The sequence below is a fragment of the Gilbertella persicaria genome (genome assembly GCF_025201335.1).
Source record: "Gilbertella persicaria strain CBS 190.32 chromosome Unknown B0P05scaffold_10, whole genome shotgun sequence".
Lineage (NCBI taxonomy): Eukaryota > Fungi > Mucoromycota > Mucoromycetes > Mucorales > Choanephoraceae > Gilbertella > Gilbertella persicaria.
Genome location: NW_026251971.1, coordinates 287,734 through 305,866, shown reverse-complemented (window position 1 = coordinate 305,866; position 18,133 = coordinate 287,734). Strand labels below are relative to the sequence as shown.

Below are 18,133 nucleotides of genomic sequence, written 5' to 3'. Positions count from 1 at the left end.
ATAAATAATATGTTTTGTAGATATGTATATGCTTTTATAAGCCAAGAAGAAAGATTAATTAGAATAAAATATTTATTTATACAACTATGCAGAAACAAAGCTAAAGTATTGTCTTAGAGCATCAGAAAGCGCTTCAGGAAGAGAATTAATATCCCTCAATACCATGAAGTATTGGAAGGGGAAGGTTTCAAGGTAAGGGTTCATTTGAATACTGTATTTGCCATCCTTGATAACGTATTTGACGTTGGTCATGTTCAAAATGGAGTCTTTTTCGGGCTTATTGTCAACAACAATAAAGATCATCATGATTTGTCGATCTAAGGCGCTACGAACAAGAGCACGAAGAGTTTCATGATCTTCGCAAATACCATCAGAGAGAATCAATTGAAGTTGCCATAGTTCAGTGTTGCCAGGACCAGAAGAATGCTTTGCATTTTCGAACAACCCAAGTGATGTTTCAATCAAACTCTTGACATAGGTCTTTTGTTGGGCAAAAGTAAATTGTTGAATGACATTGGCACCAGATTCAGCAGTGAAAGGTTGGTCGAAAGGATGCAATAAACGTACACGTTCACCAAATGAAGTAATTGAGATATCGCCCACTTCCAATTGTGAAAGAGCTTTAGAAATAAGCGACAGTGCTTCATAAGCAAGTTGCACCGAGTGAGACTCAGACATAGACTTGGAATCATCAACAGAAATCATCACTTGGTATTGACGCTTGCTTGGCTTTGTACGACGCAGCCAAATCTTGTCTTTCTTGAACTGACTTGCAATATAAGGGATAATCTTCTTCATGTTCAAACGCTTGCCTGTGCGATAATCACCCTTAAGTTTGGTGGCCAAAGTGGGCTCAAGAATCAAACGAAGCTGTTCACACAGTCCCATAGCAAGATCATGCGTTAGATTTTCATAGCCTTGCCAGAGTTCGCGAGCCTTGTTGATGTCACGACCTTCTTCTCTCCATTCGGATACTTGAGTTTCAAGCTCGTCTCTCATACGATTGATATCTTCTTGTTCAAAGGGCTCACGAGCAACGACAGATTCATCCATGGTCAAGACTTCAGAGTCATCAAACATTTGATTTTCAGGCAACTTCTTGCTAAGAATAGCGCCCTTTGTATCAGTAGAGCCAGCAATATCCAAGGTATCACGGGGCAGTGGCATAGTGTCAACATCTTCAGTTGCTTGATCAACGTCCATTTCTCCAGAAGTTTCTTTGCCATCTTCTTTCTCTTCATCTATACCAGCCATCTTCAAATCTTGGACTTGGTCAGCTTGTGCATTACCCATGGTTTGCATATCATGTGCCTCTTCATCGTTCTTGACATATTCAAAAGAGTTATCTTCGTTCACCTTAGCATCTTGGGCGTCAGCATCATCTGTCTTTTCTTGATTCTCAATTTCCTCTTCTTCATTATTGTCGTTAAGATCAGCGAGTCTTCTTCTCCATTTTTCTAATGCATCACCAAGACTTCTTTGGGGATTTGATTGAGATTGACTAGCATCTTTCTCTTCTCCTTCATCGTCTTGATCTTCCTTTCCAGCTTCTTCTTCGTCTTGATCGGCTTGATTGATACCACGCTCAGACTTTCCCTTGTTTTCCTTCTTGTCAAGTATTTCATCTTCAGCATCATTTGAGTCTGCCTTGTCATCATCACCTTCTTTTTTACCAGTAGAAGTCTTGCTTTGCTTTCCAGCTTCACCTTGAACACCAAATTGATTATCTGCAGTAGTATCGCTGTTGGGTTGTTCGCGATTTTGAGCTTGGCTCTCTTCCTCAGCTTCCTGCTCATCTTCTTCTATCTGTCCGTTCTTTCTGTTTTGCTCTGAATCACCCACTTCAGGTGCGACTTGTTCCTTTTCTTCTTGATCCTCTTCTTCACCAGTAGGATTTTCCTTTTCTTCTTCCTCATCTTCACCAACTTCTGTGTCTCTTTGAGCAGAAGCATCAGCCATCTCTTCGTCTTCTTGATTTGTGTCTTGATCGACATCATTCAAAGGATCTTGGAATGTTTCGACTGACTCATCTTCTTCTGGAAGTTGTTCTTCACCTTGGTTCGAAGGCTGTTCATCCATGTCCATAGGATCATTCATGTCTTCACCTCCTCCTTCCTCTTCTTCATTATCGTCATCACCATCCATATTCAAATCATCAGGCAGTTCTAATGTCTCGGCTTCAGGAATTTCAGCGTTGAGTTGTTCACCAGGTCTATTTTCTGCATCGTCCTCATCTTCCCCTTCGCCTTCACCTTCCTGTTGATCATCACCTTCTTTTTGATCGTCCATCTCTTCTTCACCGTCACCCTCTTCACCATCAGCTTCTTGCTGTTTATCATTCTTTTCTGCCTTTTCAGGCTTCTCGCCTTTCGATTCTGGCTGTTGGTCGTTTTCTTCTTTTGCAACAATCTCAGACTCTTGCTCTTGTTGCTGTTGACCTTGATCGTCTACTGTCTTGTCACTTTCTTTCAGGTTTTCTTCAGCTTCGTCACCCCACATCTTATCATCAACAGCATCTGGATCCATATCGTCAACATCGCCGATTTGCTCATCAGGCTCGTCTTCCTCATCAGAACTACCGGATTCATCATCTTTATCCTCATCTTGTTCCATGTCTTCAAGATTTCCGTCAAAGTCGTTCTCCATGTCCATACCATCTTTTTCCTCTTTAGTATCTTGCTTCTCATCCTTGTTGCGTTCTTCATTCTGAGTACCAAGAACTTGCTCTTCGTCTTCAATTTCGTTGCTAACATCTTTACTACCTTCACCCTCACCAATACCAGTACCATTCATCATACCATCGGCTTCGCCTTCTTCACCATCATCTGCACCAGCAGGCATACAGAAACCCTTGGTAATAATGATACTGAATGAATTGACAAGACAATAAGTCATCTTAGCCATAGACTTGTGATGAATCAACATTTTAGCAAGTGTGTGTTGAACAATAAGCATATATTGTTGCAGGAAAGGATAAACTTCTTGCAACAAATGAGATATTTCTTGAACTTCAGAAACTTCCTTAGAGTCAGAAATCAAGTTGTGAGCAATGGTCAATAATTCTGCACAACGCTTAGAAGCAGCTTCAAGATGAAGAGCACTAGCAAGTGTGGACTGCTTGCCGTTTTGTTGACGAATGAAATCTTCGGCCATTTCCTCGGTATCGCCAGCTTCTTCTGAGGCTATCTTTGGGCTTTCAATGATATTGGCCTTCTTCAAATCTTGAATAGAAACAAGAGCTGTGTCAATAAAACCATGAATCTTTTCACGAAGTTCAACGATTGTGCCTTTCTCGGTTTCTACGGGACTAGAACTTGAGATAGATAAACAAACCTTCTCGATATAGCGCATGATAGGGAATACAACATGGCTAGATTGAGGAAAGGTTTGCATGACACTAATCAAAAGAGTATGAGCAGCATTGATCTTTTCAATGTTAGAATTAATCAATTGGTTGACATCAGAAGACAAAAGTGAAAATTCGAGACCAGTAGCAGCCTTAGGATAAAGATAACGTTGAACAAACCAATAATCCACAGTCTTTTGAACCTTTTGTATTTCACAACACATGCTTTGTACATCCTTAAACATTTGCTGATTGTTGTATCCGACTTGCAAGGAAATTACATTGACAGCTTGGTTCATAAGAAGAGCAAGTTTATCGACATGCACCTTATGGTTCGTCAATCGACAGCCAATTTGTGCATCATTAACAATTTGATGACCTTGAGATACAGAATCATAAAGAGCCGAAAGCTGAACAGACACACCTTGAAGAACTTGGACACGCTCCTCAATACGAGCCAAAAGAGAACGTTCTTTGTTGGTAAGGGCAAACATATGCTCTGTAGCACTTAGGGCACGTTCTACTTCAAGCATAGAAAGATCTTTACTGACGTTGGTTGTACTAATTGTTCTCAAATGGGTTAATCTAGCAATACAGCGGAAATAATAGTCATTAGCCTTCTTCCATTGTTCAATCATATCAAATGTAGCACAAGAAAAAGTAGACAGTTTTTCCTTTTGAAGATCTCTACTTTGGATAGTAGAATCCCATTCAGCAACTTGTTGCCGGAAGAGAACGGTAGTATCAGAGTTTTGTTCTTTCATTTTACCTAGACGAGACTTGAGACCGAGACGACGAAGTTCTTTCAAAAAGTCAACCAGTGCTTTCTTTTTGAGAAGTTTTTGGTTTTTGACAAGCGACTTGTTTTCTTCAGTCATGACGGAAGGAGTTTCTTTTTGGAAGTGCTTGATCTGTTCAATCATTTCAGTCATAAAGTTTTCTAGGGGGAGGTCCTTAGTTTCATTGTCAGTAATATAGACATCCTTGCGACAATAAGCACGCATTCTGTTCAAGGTAGTTTGAAGATTACTCAAATGCTGTCTGACAGGTGGAGCAGAAGTCCAGTCAAACTCGTTGTTGGGATCAGGCAAGTTTGTATCACACATCCAGATATTTGGTTGGGAAAGCTGATCCACAAGACCACGGTTGATATCTTTGGAATAACGCTTATCATCGCCAAATTGATACATAGCATGCTCTTCATTGTAATTAGCAATAATAGTCAACATAGAATTGTTGAGGACTTCACGGTACTTTCTGATACATTTATGGAGCTGTCTATGTGTCTTGGAAGCACTTTGACGGAGAGCATAAATGTTGACATCCTTCCAAGTGGCAATCTTGACAAAGTCCTTCAATTCTTTCTCAATAGGTTTACGTAATTGAGCCAACATAGTATTAGCATGTTCTTGGAATTGAGAGTAATACATGTAGACGTTGCGCAAGATAGTAGCTGTCTTATCGTAGTTTAATTTCTCGCCTTCAAATGTAGAGAGTTCGGCTTGAACCTTGGTTTGGCGGTAGAAAGTGTCAATCATCTTGAGACGAGGTTCTAGTTCAATAATAGAAGCAGTTTGGATAAAGTGGTCAAGAGCACCAAGCAAATCACGAGTATTCTTTGCGTTCTGTTCTTCATCATTGGACCCAAATGATGTGTTGTTGACTGCATCATAAAGATGGAACCACCAAACAAAAGCAGCATCTTGATGATATTGTTCCTGAGCAGCCAATAATTTGGGCCAGCAGTTGAGTTCAAGTTGTCTCCAGCCGATAATCAGATTAATAAGCTCTTCTCGTTGATCTTTCAAAGATACATGCTTGGCAGCATAAGCTTCCCAGTCTTCTGATTTTTGTAGCAAAAGTTCAATACCAGTCAAGAATTTAGCAACAGGAGACAAGACAGAGAATGTCAAGATGCGATCACAAATGACAACCAATTGCTCGAGAATAGCATGCTCAGGCCATTGCTCAATAAGTTTTAAGACACGAGCCTTGAATCGATTGACAATAGGCTCAACTCGCTTAGCTTCACCAACATTTTCACTTTGATAAAAATCGTAAATGTTGTCGCTTGTCATACCAAAGGAATTCTCTGATTCAAGACGGTTGATAGCCAATGAGGCAACACGAAGGTGGCCAGCATTACAGACAGTATCGACAGAGTTGCTGAAAGCACTTTTGGCCATAGAAGCAAGCTGACTAGCAACATTATAAGACTGAATAGCTTCACGGTCCCAAGTCTTGGTAGAGCGAACACAAGAGTCACGACTATATGTTTCAAAGAGAACTCTATGAAGATGCCCAATGCGATGAATATCAGTGTCGTCTAATACAGACAATTCCTCGACTACGGTAGGAATAGAATCTCTCTTGGTTTGGCCATCCTCTTCGATAGTCAAATCTGCAAAATCTTCGTTGAAATCAGCAAAAATCTTTTTCAGATCTTGTTCTTCTAACTCTTCGTCAGTAGGTGGTTCATACTTTTTAGCACGAGTCCTGAACAACGCTTCCTTTTCTGCAGCCATCTTTTGTTTGTATTCTTCGGCAGACTTCCAGACTTGAATGATTTCACTAAACAAAACATTCACAGCAATAAGATCATCAGTCTTAAGATAGGCATTGGTATTGACACCAATAACAAGACGTTGAAGGATGACAATCAAGAGACGAAGATAGAAGGCCCATTTTCTCTTTGTAGGAGCTCTCTCAAAATAATGCTCTTTAGCTTAGCAATTTTGCCCGGAGAAGCAAGAGTATGCCATTCGAGACTCGAATCATGGTGAGAAACGTCAGGATCGCGAACAAGAAGTTCTATGACCTTAGAAAGGAACTTGTCTGTAGGATCACTTCTAGCATTGGCAGTCAAGATGCGCAAACCATATTTGATATCATCGACAGCGACAATCAAAGGCTGAAGGATGTCCTTATACAAGGGAACTTGTGCATCACTCGATCAACAAATTGGAGAGCATTGCCTTGAAGAAGGTCTTCACGTTGCAACACAGAGTCGACACCATTGGCTTCAAGATCAACTAGTAAGTTTTCAACGTTTTGATCGAGCATGCTCTTCTGAAGATATCGTAAGTCAACAAAAATATCATCTAACTGAGATCGAGCAGGACGCAAAGAGAAGATAGTAGAACTTTGAGCCAATTGAGCATTCACTTGATCTAAGTTGGATTGCTCTTGCATGATCTTTTGATTAGTGTTGCTACCAGTGTATATCTTTTCAATGTTGGAACGAACATCAATATTGTCTGCGTGTTCTTGTTTCTTCTTCATTAACAAATCGACCTGAAGACGAGGTTCAGAGGTAGGATCAACAGGATAATCTGGAATATATGCAGAGACGAAAGCCAAGCCTAAAAGAACACGGGCTTTACCAGCAGCAGAGTAAAATCCTTCGAAGCTCTTGCTTCTTAAGCATTGTATGCTATCGCTGATAGAAGTAATACCAGCAGCAAAGTACTTGTTGAGATTGTTGCTTTGTACTAGCTTGAGTATTTGGGCAAATGCAGACAAAGCTTCTTCGCATTGAATGCTAGCATCATTGTTGGAGTAGATGGTAACTCGTAACAATGTACTAACAAAGTCTGAGACCTTAGCAAACTCTGAAGAGATGTTGTTCAAGAATTCTTTAGTCAACATTTCTGATGAAGCATTCAACAACTGTAAAAAGAATAAGTAAACACATCTATAAGACAATATCTTTAAATACACATACCTGTCGAGCCATAGCAATTAATGTAGCAACCTCAAGTGCCTTTCTATCTTTTAGATTAACATTAGCCGTTAGGAAATGCTTCAAGTTCTTCAGCTGAGTAAGAGCGTTGTCATAAGCTTCAACAGGCATCTTCTCCACAGAGCTCAGAATATTCAAGCAAACAAGAGTTTCAACGCTTTGGAAAAGGTTAAGAGAGCCTTCAGTAATTCCAAGATCCTATTCACAAAAAGTCAGTATTTGATACTTCTCTGATATACTTACAATTTCATCTTCAGAGGGTGTTAGTTGATAAAGGTTCTTTTGATAGATACTTGAACGCCAAAGACGTTGATGATGAGTGTAAGCGGCATCTTGAACCATACCAGGGAGAGCACCAGAGAAAGCTTCAGCATTTCCAGAATCCAAGAACCAGACAAGACGCTGATAAGGAACTATGTCTTGAGGAGGGCGAGAAGTCTTGTCGAAGGCAAACTTTCTAAACTTGAGCATTTGCTCCACCAAATCTTCCAAGACAGCAGTGTTAGAGATACTGCAGGCAGTATGGTAAAGATTAGCAATCAACTCCATTTCATGAACCACACTAGCGTAGTCGTACAAGGGTATTAGGGCAGTATCCCAGAAAGTATCTCTTTTAACTGTTTCTTTGGAAGGTTCAGAAGACTCGAGTTGGCCACGAATATATTCAGGTAACTTTTGGAGAGACTTCACAACTTTCTCGGTATTCTCACTATCATTTTCATTGACTGCATAGAGTGTAGCAATGCCTTCAACTAAGGCTTCCTTGGCTTCAGGGTTGGCATGCAAAACAATTGATCTGGGCGCAAGACCATCTTCTGAGTTAAATCTATAGCAATTCATGGTTTCATTGACCTTGTGAAGCTCTGTTTCCAAGTCATGCAAAGATTTAGATGACAAAGTGGCAGGGCAGAAATATTTCCACAAAGCCTTCATAGATTTGCTTGTGTTGAAATCAAATCCGGACATGATATCTTCAATTCGAGTAAAGACCGGATCCATGTGAGAGAACTTGATATCTGTAGCAGACATAAGATCTTTCATTATTTTAAGGATAATTAGGAGATTGTCAAGACTTAAGCTTTGCAGCTGAGTAAGATTCCAGGCATAATCTCGAGCATCAAGAATTTTGCTAAATGCTTCAAAAACGTGTGCAGAACATGTATGATAATAGCCTTGATTGATCCATGAAGCAAAAGCAGACTTGATGGATTCAAAGAGAGGGTGAAGTTTCTTGACAACAGGATGCAATAATTGGTTTTCGTCCAAGCGTCCTTGATGGAAACAATAAGATTGCTGAAGAGCTGTCAAATTACCAATCTTGAGACGGTGAGCTGCACTTTGCATGTTCTTGTCTGCATATTCTTGTTTGTAAGTTCGAATAAGCAAATGATAAGCGTTGCGAGTATATTCTAACACAACGGCATCAGAGTGAATACCATTCTTCCTTTCGGATTGCATCTTTGAAAGTTCTATAAATGTTGGATGGCCATACAATTCTTTCATCAAGTAAGCAATACGTTCTAACACAGCTGAATTTGTAGAGACAGCTTGTTGGGAGATGTAACCTAACCAACGAAGACGAACACCATAGTCTTGATAAGTCAAGTGTTCCAAGAAATAATCACTAGCAATGTCGATCTTTTCAAGCGACTTAGAGTCTTCAGGACTGGCGCTTTGTAACAAATAGACGAGATAAGCACCTTGAAGCGCAATGGTAGCAAGGACAGAGTCCTCTTGGAACAACTGACCACCAATAAGGAAAGGAGAGTTTGTAGGCGAAAGCATGTTTTGAAGTAGATCGCTTTCTGTGTCGATTTCAAGCAATGCTGCTAATGTTTCAGGAGCATCCTTGATATCAACAAAGACTTGAAAGAAAGAATCCCTTAAAGCTGCTTTAAGCGATTGACCACGTTGAACACGCTCAACTAGATAAGTAGTGAAGAGCAAGTAATCACGCACATTTTCTGCTTTACCAAAATGCTTGCGCTGCTTCGTAGCTTCATGCTGCAATTCATTGATCACAATAGGCAGTTGAGGGCCACGCATGCCCAAAGAGTTGGCAAGTTTAACTACATCTTGAGTATTCTTGTTCCAGTTGGAATCAACCAATGAGATTTCTATACCACGATTTCTCATTGCACGAGAAAGCTCGCCATTTTGAGGATCAACCGTCATAAACATTCTAAAGTTAGGGTGGGGCTTGATCACCTTGACTGTGCCGTCTACAAGGCCGCGCTCGTTGACCATGAGAACACCATTATTTTCAAACAGAGGATTCAAGCGATCAAGAACAGAAGGGTTACACATATTGGCATTATCAATCAAAAGCCAATGGCCCTTTTCAAGAGCATTGATCAAAAGACCATCGATCCATTCAAACTTGCCTGCAACAGTTTCCTTTTCAAGCTTTTGAAGGTTCTGGATAGCTACAGTAATTAAATTGATATCCAATTGAGCCTCTTGGTCAATAACTGAAGCGGAATTTAAGCAGTTGAGCACATTAGAGACAAGAGTATAATCCAGTTCACCAGAGTCAGGATCGGCTGACAAAAGCTTCATTTGTTGTTTACTTTCGAGGACATACCATGAATCGTTGAGCTGACGAACAAGTTGCAACACAGTACCATATTGTTCGCTGCCAGCTTCAAGAGAAGCAAAATACATGAGCAAATTCTTTGATGCACGCCTAGTCATATAATAGAGATTTTCCATTACAACCTGACGATGGCGGTTCAAATCCACTTGTTCAAAACCACCAAGTAATTCCATCGTATCTACACTATTATTCATAGCGAATTCTTCCAATTGGTTACCAGTCAACTTGCTCAGGAGGCGAACAAGAGAGGTTTTACCAGAAGCAGAAGGACCAGTTACAATAGCCATCCAAGAGGATTCAACACATTTCATCAAAGATTCAATAGGTGACAAGAACGATTGAAGTACATGAAGCTCTTGTCCAGAAACATCTGAGTTTTCGGAATGCTTTCTAGCCAAGCTAGAATGACCAACAATAAAAGAACTTGGAGTCAATTCAAATCGGGGTTGTGCAGGGCGATCATATTTGATGCCAAATACAGATTCATACAACTGAATGGTCTGTATACGGTCTTCATGAGCACGCATACGTTGCATGTAAATAATATCGAGATATTCTGCAGGATCTTTGACATTGTCCTTTTGCATCAATTCTAGCCAACGGAAGACATCACGCAAGTTGAATTCCCAAGGACTACCCTTACGACCGAAAGAGCAACGAACCATTGTTTCTTCGTACATTCTGTTATTGAATTCAATTATTTTTGACAAAGTAGAAGGTTCGAATTCAGAAAACAAATGAGAACAAATAAATAAGAGATCATCAGAAGTCAATTGCTCAACATATACTTGAGTAAAACGGTTAACAAAAGACTTGGGTAAACCCTTACGACCACCACCTTGTTGAAGAGGGTTTTGAGCACCAAACACACGGAATTCTTTAGCGCAGAAAAATTCTCTATCAAGTTCAGGGATATAGACTGCACCACGATGATCCAAACAAGAATTCAAACCTTCTAAGACAGATTGAGATGCTAAATTCAGCTCATCCAATAACACCCAATCACCGGCCTTCATGGCTTGTAAGAAAGGAGCGTCTCTCCAAGCAAACTCGCCACTGTTACCTCCTTCAACTGGAAGATCAGAACCAAAAAGATCCATCAAGTCAGTTTGTTCAGATAAATTGATTCGAACAAGATTGTGACCAGAAGCGGCTGCCAAAGCAGAAATTAAACTAGTCTTACCTACACCAGGACTACCTTCAAGAAGAATAGGTTTCTTCAATTGCATAGAACGAATAACACGCATAGCATTATCAGAGGTAGTAGGGGCTAGTAATGTAAACTTGATATCTGTTCTTGCCAATTGGCCTCGAGGGATTTCAAAAGGTCCGATAGCAAACTTGTCTCCAGCAGTTTTGACCTTATCCTTAGTCTCGCCCAAAATTTCAAGCTCTGTAGCATTGGTTTTACCGGAAAGGTGTCTCAAGCATTTCAACCTGAAGTCCCTTAATAACTGGCCTGCCATAAAAGAACCAGAGGATCCGTGAGAGCCTAAACCATCGAGTAGCACAAGACAACCACCATGAGCAAAACTGAGCTCAGGACTCAAACCAGAATCAACAGTGACATTAATAAACCGGACCCAAGAAAGAACATCACGCAAAGAAACGACAGTGCGACTTTGACCAATAGCTTGTGTGTACCAAGCAATAAAATCAAGCATTTTTTCGCTGTAACCCTTGAGGTCTGGATGTGTCATTTGTTCGTTAATAATACTGATCAAATCATTTCTGTCTGTTACAGAAGGAACCCAAATTTCGGTGAAACGATTTCTCAGAGCAGGAGAAAGCTCCTTTTTACCGTAATCGCCACCAGGGTTCATGGTAGCCAAGAACTGGAAGTTGGGTGCGCCATACAATTCTTCAACATGCTTACCACCTTTTTCAGCAAGAACTAAAAGACGGCTAGGTTCAAGGACGGAATTCAATCTTTCGAGCACTGAATCGTCAGCAAGAGAGATTTCATCCAGCAAGAATAAGTGACCTTCCTTCATGGCTTGAACAAGTGGACCATCATGCCATTCAAATAATTGTTGCTGCTTTTCTGGGTCATCACTGGTATCTCTGCTACGGACAGGACGTTGACCACCAAGCAAATCACCTGTTTCTGTGTTTTGATGACAATTGACAATGTGAAGCTCACGCTTGTAAGTTTCGGCGAGCATTTGGCAGACAGTTGTCTTACCACAACCAGTTTCACCAACAAGAAGAACAGGCTCGTTGTTTTGAAGGCATCGAGCTACAAGACTAAACAAGCGGCGCATGGCTTTAGTCCAAACGAGTTTAGTATCTTCGCCAGTTTGAGCAGCACGTTCCTTTAGCAAACGATCATATATTTTGAATTCCTCAAGATTTTCACAGTTGTACATTGCTTCTTCAGAAATCTTAACTTTCATGACTTGCTCAAGAACTTGTTTAACAACCTTCTTTTCTTCATCCTTACGACATCTTTCTGCCAAAAGCATATAGCCATGTTCAGCTAATTCTTGGTAACCTTGAGGATCACGACCAGCCCAACGGAAAAGATCACGAAGAGTGATAAAACCATGCTTTTGCTCAAAGATTCGAGTGCTTTGTCTACGTTCCATTAATTCCTTGTAAACCTTTACAAGTTTTTTACAGTATGAGGGAGCAATACTACAGCGTCTTGAGAGAATAGTTTCAAGCTCATCTTCTGGAATGTCGTCAAAATGAAGTTCGAGGAAACGGTTACGGAAAGCTCTAGACAATGCTTTACGGCCACCATAAAGACCAGCAGGATTTTGAGTAGCAAACAACATAAAATGAGGATGGGGTTTGACAACTTCTTGGGTCTCGGGTATTAGCAGTTCTCTATTATCATCCAACAAGCGGTTTAGAGCTTCTAGAACATCAGAAGGAGCTAGGTTGAGTTCATCAAGAACAATCCAATAACCATTACGAAGGGCTTCAACCAAAACACCTTCTTGAAAGACAAGCTTTCCTTCGTTGTTTGATACATAAGTGCCGAGGTATTCTTGAAGATCAGTATGTTCGTGATTGTTGATACGGACAAATCGATGACCTGTCTTTTTGGCCATGTATTCAACCATGGATGTTTTACCAGCAGAAGTGGGGCCTTGGATCAAAACAGGGAACTTTCTGGACATGATCACACGAGCAAGATTGTAAAGTTTTGTTTCTACTGACTTGGTCATAATATATCGAGTATCCTCTTCTGGTGGGAACTGACCCTGTTGAAGCCAAAAATAGCCAAATTGAATAAAGTCTTCACTTGGTTGACGAGGAATTTGTGTAATAAGCCCTTGAGGATTCTGAACACCACGCAAAATAGTCTTGTGGATAAGATCACGCATAGTTACTTCACTTTCCTTATCAAGCTGAGTCAGGAAAGTCATTGAGAAACCTTCGTATAAAGAACGTCTTAAACCATATGTAGGGAAGATTTGAGCAACATAGGTCAATGCACGAGCTAAAGTACGCATACTGAAATGAGGACGTTGATTGGCACCATCAACAAGCTTATGTTCAGCAGCTAATTTCTTTGCTGTCATATAAAACTCGGCGACATCATCATAAGATCTTTCGTCTCCAACAGCAATTCCAACAAGATATTGCTTAACAATTTGTAAGAGATCATCATGGCGGTTATCAGGAGGATGAACATAAAATTCTGTAAATCTGTTGCGGAGACCAGGAGGCAAATCACGCTTTCCAACGTCTGTGGCAGGATTCATACAGGCAAAAAGACGGAAATTGGGATGACGCTTGATAGGTTCAACATCACCTTTTTCTGTCAATAAAAGCGAACCATGAGCATCCTGCAACAAGCCAGAGAGACACTCCAATGTCTCGGTAGTAGCCAAGTTGATTTCATCGAGCAAAATCCAATCACCCTGACGAACTGCCTTAACAAGCGACCCTTCCATGAAATTAAACACAAACTTGTTTTGTGCTTGAACTTGTTGAACCTCAAATTCCTCTACACGCTTAGCAAAAGTTTTCCAGGCATTACGCAATGTTGGGGAAGATACTTTTTTGCTCTCTACATTTTGTTCAGCTTCGAATTTTTGCTGAGACATCTTGATAGCTTGCTTCAAGATTTTGACAAAATTGGGCCATTGTTGGTGTATAAAGGTCAAGCGTGCCATTTCCAAAAATTTGGTGTTCTTCTTTACAGAGAAAGTCTTTTCAAACAAGCGGTCGAATTCTTCTTTCAATGGAATAGCCAAAACTTTACCATCCACAGGCTTAAAACCACCCAAAAGATCGGAACTGTCTGATTGCTGTGACAAGTTGACGACAATCAAATTTTGATGTATCATATCGGCCAGATGCTGAACAACAGTTGTTTTACCAGTACCTGTTTCACCAACAAGTAACACAGGTTCATTCAAGTGAATGCTGACAGCAATTCTTTCCATCAACTTTAAAGCATGGCCAGTAGTTGCAAATGGTCGCTTTTTTTCACGTTTGATTAAAGCCTGTTTTTGCTTTTGCTTGCCCGTTGCTGCAATAGATGATAGATTGACACGGCCAATACGAACCTTGTTTTCATCCAATTCGAGTACTGGCTTATATTGATCAACATAATTGCGCACTAATTCTTCTGAGATTTGCAAAGGCTGTCCCAGTGCTTGGAGTACGGTCATCCAAACATTGTAATCAGAAATCATACCACAAAAACAATCGTTGGCTTCACTGAATAAATCTTGACGAAGACTCAAGTCCATTCCAATTGAAGCTGTATCGTTCAATTTCTCGCCTATCAATAAATCAACACGACGACACCATTTCATCAAATCACGCGTAGAAAGAAAGCGACCCATGGTTGAAGAGGATAACGCAGAGAAATTAGGATCTTGGTACATGCCAACAATAGTTTGAAAAAGCTTCATGACATGAGAAGCAAAGTCACCGATATGCATAAATTTCTGGCGAACAACTAATTCTAATTCTTCCATTGAAAGAGGCTCAACATGCACTCTTGTCCATAAATTTGCACCTGTCATAAGTTCGCCACCTCTGGAACTCATACCTTTACCAGATCTAGTAGGAACAAAAGATCTTGTACCAAACAATTGGAATCCTTCCTTTGCTTTGATCTTTTCACCTCGAGAAGGAATAAACAATTGTCTTGTTTCCAAAAGAGGCAAAAGGACAGATAAAACTTCAGCAGGAGCTAAATCAATATCTTCAATCAAAACCCATCGACCTTCCAATACAGCTGTAGTCAAAACACCAGCTTGCCATCTAAATGAACCAGGCGTTGAGGTCGAAACATAGGTACCAAGTAGTACTTTGGGATCAGTTTGATCACCTAAATGAATCTTTACCAATTCTGAACCTCTACCTGTTCTATTGGCTAATTCTTCAATCAATGCAGTTTTGCCTGCGCCAGTAACACCTTCCAAGAGTGTGGGTGCACCGATTGACAATGCAAGACTGATAGCATGTAAGTTTTTTGATGTAGTTTGAGTCAGAACAAGCTTGGGGTCGTAAGCCTGTCTTGTAGTGTCTTCTTTTTCTGAAGCATATGTTGTTTTGGGAATCAATACACCACACAAATTGCAAGTGAGAGAACATAAATCAGCTCCCGATAACTCGTGGGCTTTGTCTTCTTGTAAATGATAATGGTTTTGTAAGAAGGATATTTGAGCATCTGCCAATCTCTGTTGTTCATACAAGCTATTTAAAGTTAGAGATCAGCGTATCGATTTAAGGTTACGTACCTCAAGAATCTTAAATCAACAGTGTCTCCGTTAATGAGCGTATAAAGAGGTTCGTCGGATTCGTCTAAAGAGCGACCCACAACAGAAGTCAGCAAGCTCTTGGTTTGTGCGTCACTAAGACTATACACTTTGCTGAGACACAAAACAGCCAAATAGCGAACACAAGGACTTTCAATCTGAAGCAACTGAACAAGTGGACCCCAATTCCATAATGAAATAAATGCAGATGATGAGAATTCGAGTAATCGATATGTGGTGAGTAGTAAGTCTTGTAATTCAGCTGTCAAAGAAGGTGTGACCTATCAAATTAACTTAGCACTGAATATTTTTTTTTCTTGAACTTACATCGACTTGATCATTAGTATTTAAATGATTTAATCTTTCAAACAAGGATGCTGAATGGGTAAAATATGTTACAGCCAAGCTAATCGAAATATGCATTAGTTTTGTCCGTATTGAGTCTTTTTTGATAGACTACCTTTTCACTTGCGGTACAATTGGAAGTACAATGCTAAAAGCTCTTGCAACCAATTCGATTTTATATACAGTACTGCTTGCGTTTGGCGAGGCAGAGGCAGTGTCTAAAAATGTTGTAAAGCCGGGTAAAGTCCAACGAGCAACTAAATCAATGATAATAGGTCGGAATAAGCGAATAACACTCAATGTCCATTCTGGCTTAATCATGGCTTTTGATACGGTGTCGAGAATTTGTGTGTTGGACGTTGTTTTTGTTGGAGAGTGAAGGAGTTCAAGATCAAGACTGCCAAAACTAGATCCTCTAACCAAGGTTGAGAGTTGACTGACAGCTTCCAAAAAATCAAAAGCTAATGGATCAAAAGTAGCATGCTCCTGAGTTTGCTCCACAGGTGTCATTATTGTATCCGAATCAGCCATTTTTTTTTTTTTTACAAAGCAAAGTATACAAGAAAAAAAAAGATTTTTAACTTGTCAGTTGAATATCTAAATTCAAATTGTGACAGCTCTACTGGACGGCTTTTTTATTGTTGTCCAGCAGCTGCATACAAGACATTGGACAATAGCTTGTAACATTGATAGTTTAAGAATAGTTTTTCTGGGCATATGTAGTCTCTTGCACTGATATTCAGAATACTATAAATGGAGTTGTGCTTTTTTGGTGTATAAATTTTTGACCTTGACTTGAAATCATCATAAATATGTCTAAAGCAAGAAAATCACTCAATCACTGAATCAATGAGCAAAGCGCATTCATTTTTGATTTTCTCGAAAAACTTGCATAAACAACAGAAATAGAAAATAGGCCAAATTTGCATTAACATGATAAATCAAACAAAAGCTTTTTAAAAAAGATTCTTTCATTTACTAATGGTACCATTTTTCTTAACAGGAGTATAGGCATAATCAGATATTTGATCTTTCAAACTTTGTTACAAAACATTAGTCGTATTTTTCAAGCTAATTCTGGAAAAAAACAAAAAAAGATATTCTTTCTTTGCAAAATAAATTTCAAGATGATGCTCAAGCATAAAACGAATCATCAATACCTAAGAACGTCTCACGAAATTTATAGAAAATGCAAAATAATTGCAGACTGTGAGATTCGAACTCACGCCTCTTGCGAGACCGCAACTTGAGTGCGGCGCCTTAGACCAACTCGGCCAAATCTGCTTCATGTTATTGTCGATTTGATATTTTACTTAGGTTTGTATTCTTATAGTCAAGTCACGAGACAATAGAACGTTTCTTAGCCAATAGATTCACTGGGAAATATTCTGGAAATAACGTGACGTCACAGAAAGGAACTGTGTATTGATACAGTAAGTATAAGATCTTTATTTATAATAAATGTAATGTTACCTGTGTATTGATACAGTAAGTATAAGATGAAGAACTTACAAGTATCAATAACACAGTATTTATATGTTTTCTAATTGTACTAAAATATATAAACTATAACATATGGAGAAGGAAGTAATTAAATACTTAAAGCTGATTGATGTTTCTGTCTTGACGAATCTAAAGTGTGCTTGGCTTTACTAATGCGAATCAAGTTGAGGCGGACTTTCTTTCTTCTTTTGTTCAGTACTTGTGGTTTAAACCTTCGTTTGTTCGGATTATAGTTTGTTGGAAGGTTATATTCAACTTCAATTGGCTGTTTCTTACTGGAATCGCTATTTTCTGTGACATTACCCCCCTCCTGGCTTGATGTTCGTCTCTGAACATTAGAAGCTTGGTTAGAAGGAGGTACTGTAAATGAGGAGCAAGGAGCAGACGCGTCTTGAATACCAGACAAAACCGACATCGGATTGGTAGTAGAATTTGTAAAAGAGTCATCCACGTCCTCAGCATCGTCAACATCAATGTCAATGTTAAACTCGGAATCAGGTAGATCTAACGAATTAGGTGCAGAGTCTGTGAGGATTTCCTGAGCGTCGACAAATTCGTCATTGGCAATAGATATTGGTTCAGTAGTATCTATGGCGAAATCGCAAGGAGGTGCAGAGACAGAAAGCATCTGTGAATTGTTTGTAGTAGGTAGGACATTGTCGTGTTTAATGTCCAAAGGGGACTCATCACTTGTTATAACAGGTTCAGCTGCCAGTTTCGAGACAGGAGAAGATACCTTTAACGAAGAATGGCTTTGATTGTATATGGTAGGAGACATAGCTTGGTCAGGTAAATCCAAGGTCGGCAAGAATGGTGAGTTTGAGTCGTATACCTGTGTACCAGTTGCATTTTCTATGCGTGGTGTCGAACTA

General features: G+C 39.8%; 2 protein-coding genes and 1 non-coding gene across 3 annotated transcripts; all 3 read right to left on the bottom strand.

The window, feature by feature from the left end:
- Positions 1-33: 33 nt before the first annotated feature.
- B0P05DRAFT_16758 (uncharacterized protein) lies at positions 34-6,060 on the bottom strand. The gene has a single exon (XM_051573126.1). The coding sequence runs from the start codon at positions 5,869-5,871 to the stop codon at positions 85-87; it is 5,787 nt and encodes a 1,928-aa protein (XP_051437058.1). The 5' UTR covers positions 5,872-6,060; the 3' UTR covers positions 34-84.
- On the bottom strand, positions 6,061-16,302 carry B0P05DRAFT_16757 (P-loop containing nucleoside triphosphate hydrolase protein). Its single transcript, XM_051573125.1, has 6 exons — positions 15,874-16,302; positions 15,741-15,819; positions 15,396-15,694; positions 7,332-15,351; positions 7,071-7,286; positions 6,061-7,015 (listed from the first exon to the last, which is right to left on the bottom strand). The coding sequence occupies exons 1-6, from the start codon at positions 16,287-16,289 to the stop codon at positions 6,251-6,253; spliced, it is 9,795 nt and encodes a 3,264-aa protein (XP_051437057.1). The 5' UTR covers positions 16,290-16,302; the 3' UTR covers positions 6,061-6,250.
- A 657-nt stretch (positions 16,303-16,959) lies between these two features.
- Positions 16,960-17,042, bottom strand: B0P05DRAFT_t31. Its single transcript has one exon. It is a non-coding gene; the product is annotated as a tRNA-Leu (tRNA).
- Between the last annotated feature and the right edge of the window lie 1,091 nt (positions 17,043-18,133).